The sequence below is a fragment of the Suricata suricatta genome, chromosome 4, assembly GCF_006229205.1.
Source record: "Suricata suricatta isolate VVHF042 chromosome 4, meerkat_22Aug2017_6uvM2_HiC, whole genome shotgun sequence".
Classification (NCBI taxonomy): Eukaryota; Metazoa; Chordata; class Mammalia; order Carnivora; family Herpestidae; genus Suricata; species Suricata suricatta.
This window is the reverse complement of record NC_043703.1, coordinates 782,763-784,571: the sequence shown is the minus strand read 5'-3', so window position 1 is coordinate 784,571 and position 1,809 is coordinate 782,763. Positions and strand designations below refer to the sequence as shown.

General features: G+C 61.6%; 1 protein-coding gene across 7 annotated transcripts in view; it reads left to right on the top strand.

Annotated features, from left to right (window-relative positions):
* The window catches only part of MCF2L (MCF.2 cell line derived transforming sequence like), a 75,598-nt gene that overhangs the window by 70,442 nt on the left and 3,347 nt on the right, over window positions 1-1,809 (top strand). For 4 of the 7 annotated variants that reach the window (XM_029936418.1, XM_029936422.1, XM_029936417.1 and 1 more), the window contains 2 exons: window positions 110-202; window positions 1,513-1,587. The exons of 2 other annotated variants lie outside the window; for them this stretch is intronic. In XM_029936418.1, the coding sequence (XP_029792278.1) occupies window positions 110-202; window positions 1,513-1,587 (168 nt within the window). The remainder of the gene's footprint in view (window positions 1-109; window positions 203-1,512; window positions 1,588-1,809) is intronic. One more of the 7 variants, XM_029936421.1, reaches the window with a different exon arrangement.

Sequence of the window (1,809 nt, the reverse complement as noted above, 5' to 3'; positions counted from 1 at the left end):
TGAGCAGGCGCGTCCGGGACGCGCGTCCGGGACGCGCACCCCGCCCCGAGGAGAGCCGCGTGAGCTGGCGCCGCGGACGCCCCCACCGTCCCTCTCTCTTCCTTTGTAGATGACACGGTCACTAGCTCTGCCTCAGAGGGCTCCGCACTTTCCAAAAAGCGCTTTACTCTGCAGGGCTTTGCTACTCTCAAAGGTCAGAAAGGTAAAGGGCGCCTGCCTCAGCCCCACGCCCCGGACGCGCCCCTCACCGTGCTGGCGCGCGTGTCATCCATCCATGTGGTGATCACGCGTGTGGACGGCCCGGCCCCGGCGCGGCTGTCACCACGCCCCCAGAGTCCTCTTGTCGGGGCCTTTGGTCTGAAAAGGCGCAGGCAGGCTTCTCTTGCAAACCTTGCTGGCAAACTGGACTTGTCGTTCGCTTTCCTTGGTGCCTCTCCTCCCGCACCCCCCGGCCCGCCCTGCTCTGTCCTGTCCCGGGCTGGCGTCGGCGGGCCCCCGGGGGCGCTCACTAGTGCACGGGCCACGCAAGGGCCCCCTGGGTGGGAGTCCCGGGGCGCTCGTCTGCCTTGGGGGCTCCTGGGCTGTGAAGGACACAGGGAAGCCCCCGGAACCCTGGGGCTCCGGCCGGGTCAGACAGGGCTGCCAGTGCTCCCGGGTCTAGGACTCTTGTCACTCATCCAGCAAATTGGAGGATGTGTTAACAACTTATAAAAAATACTTTTAAGTTGGCTTCAGATTTTTTATTTTTAAAATATTTTTCACGTTTATTTATTATTGAGAGAGAGAGGAAGACAGAGACAGAGTGCAAACAGGGAGGGGCAGAGAGAGAGGGAGACACAGAATCTGAAGCAGCTCCAGGCTCTAGCTGTCAGCACAGAGCCCCACACGGGGCTCGAACTTACGAACGTGAGATCATGACCTGAGGTGATGTCGGATGCTCAACTGACTTGAGCCAGGCAAGCGCCCCTAATGTTTATTTTTGAGAGAGACAGAATTGAGCAGGGGAGGGGCAGAGGGAGAGGGAGACCCAGAATCTGGCTCCAGGCTCTGAGCTGTCCGCACAGAGCCCAATGGAGGGCTCGAACCCAGTGAGATCATGACCTGAACCAAAGTTGGATGCTTAGCTGACTGAGCTCCCCAGGCGCCCTAATCAAATTTTTCTTTAAAAAAGGAGAAATGCATTCTGATGCCATGTAATTGGCCAAGCCTGAAAAGTGCGTGCACTACCCACTTTGATGCAGAGCTGAGCAAACACAGCTGCACGTAGCCCGCTAGAGCGAAGACACCAATGGCCACCACCGGCCCGCAGACGCCCTGCGTTCTCCGGGCCGCTCCGGTCACCCGCGGCCCGTGGCCAGCCTCGTTCTGTGCACAGCGAGCCCCTTCCTGCAGCAGCGGGACCAGCCCGCTGGCGTTTGTCCCGTCCCGCATGAGCCCCTCCACACGCCGCCCTGTGCCCTGCATGCAGCCGCTCACTCTTCTGTCTGTTTCTGCCTCTTCCTCCTTCTGCAGCTTCTCCTACCAGTCCTGACAAAAAAGCTAAGCGACACGAAGTAAAGAGCGATCCAACGCCTTTTGGTTTACGAGGTAGAGTGGCTCAGCCTTCTGAACGCAGCCTGCCCCCCCCATGTGCCCCCCGGTTAGGGACGCAGCCTGCCGCCCGTGTGCCCCCCGGTTAGGGACGCAGCCTGCCCCCCGACCCTGCGTGCCCCCGGTTAGGGACGCAGCCTGCCCCCCCCGCGTGCCCCCCGGTTAGGGACGCAGCCTGGCCCCCCATGTGCCCCCCGGTTAGGGACGCAGCCTGGCCCC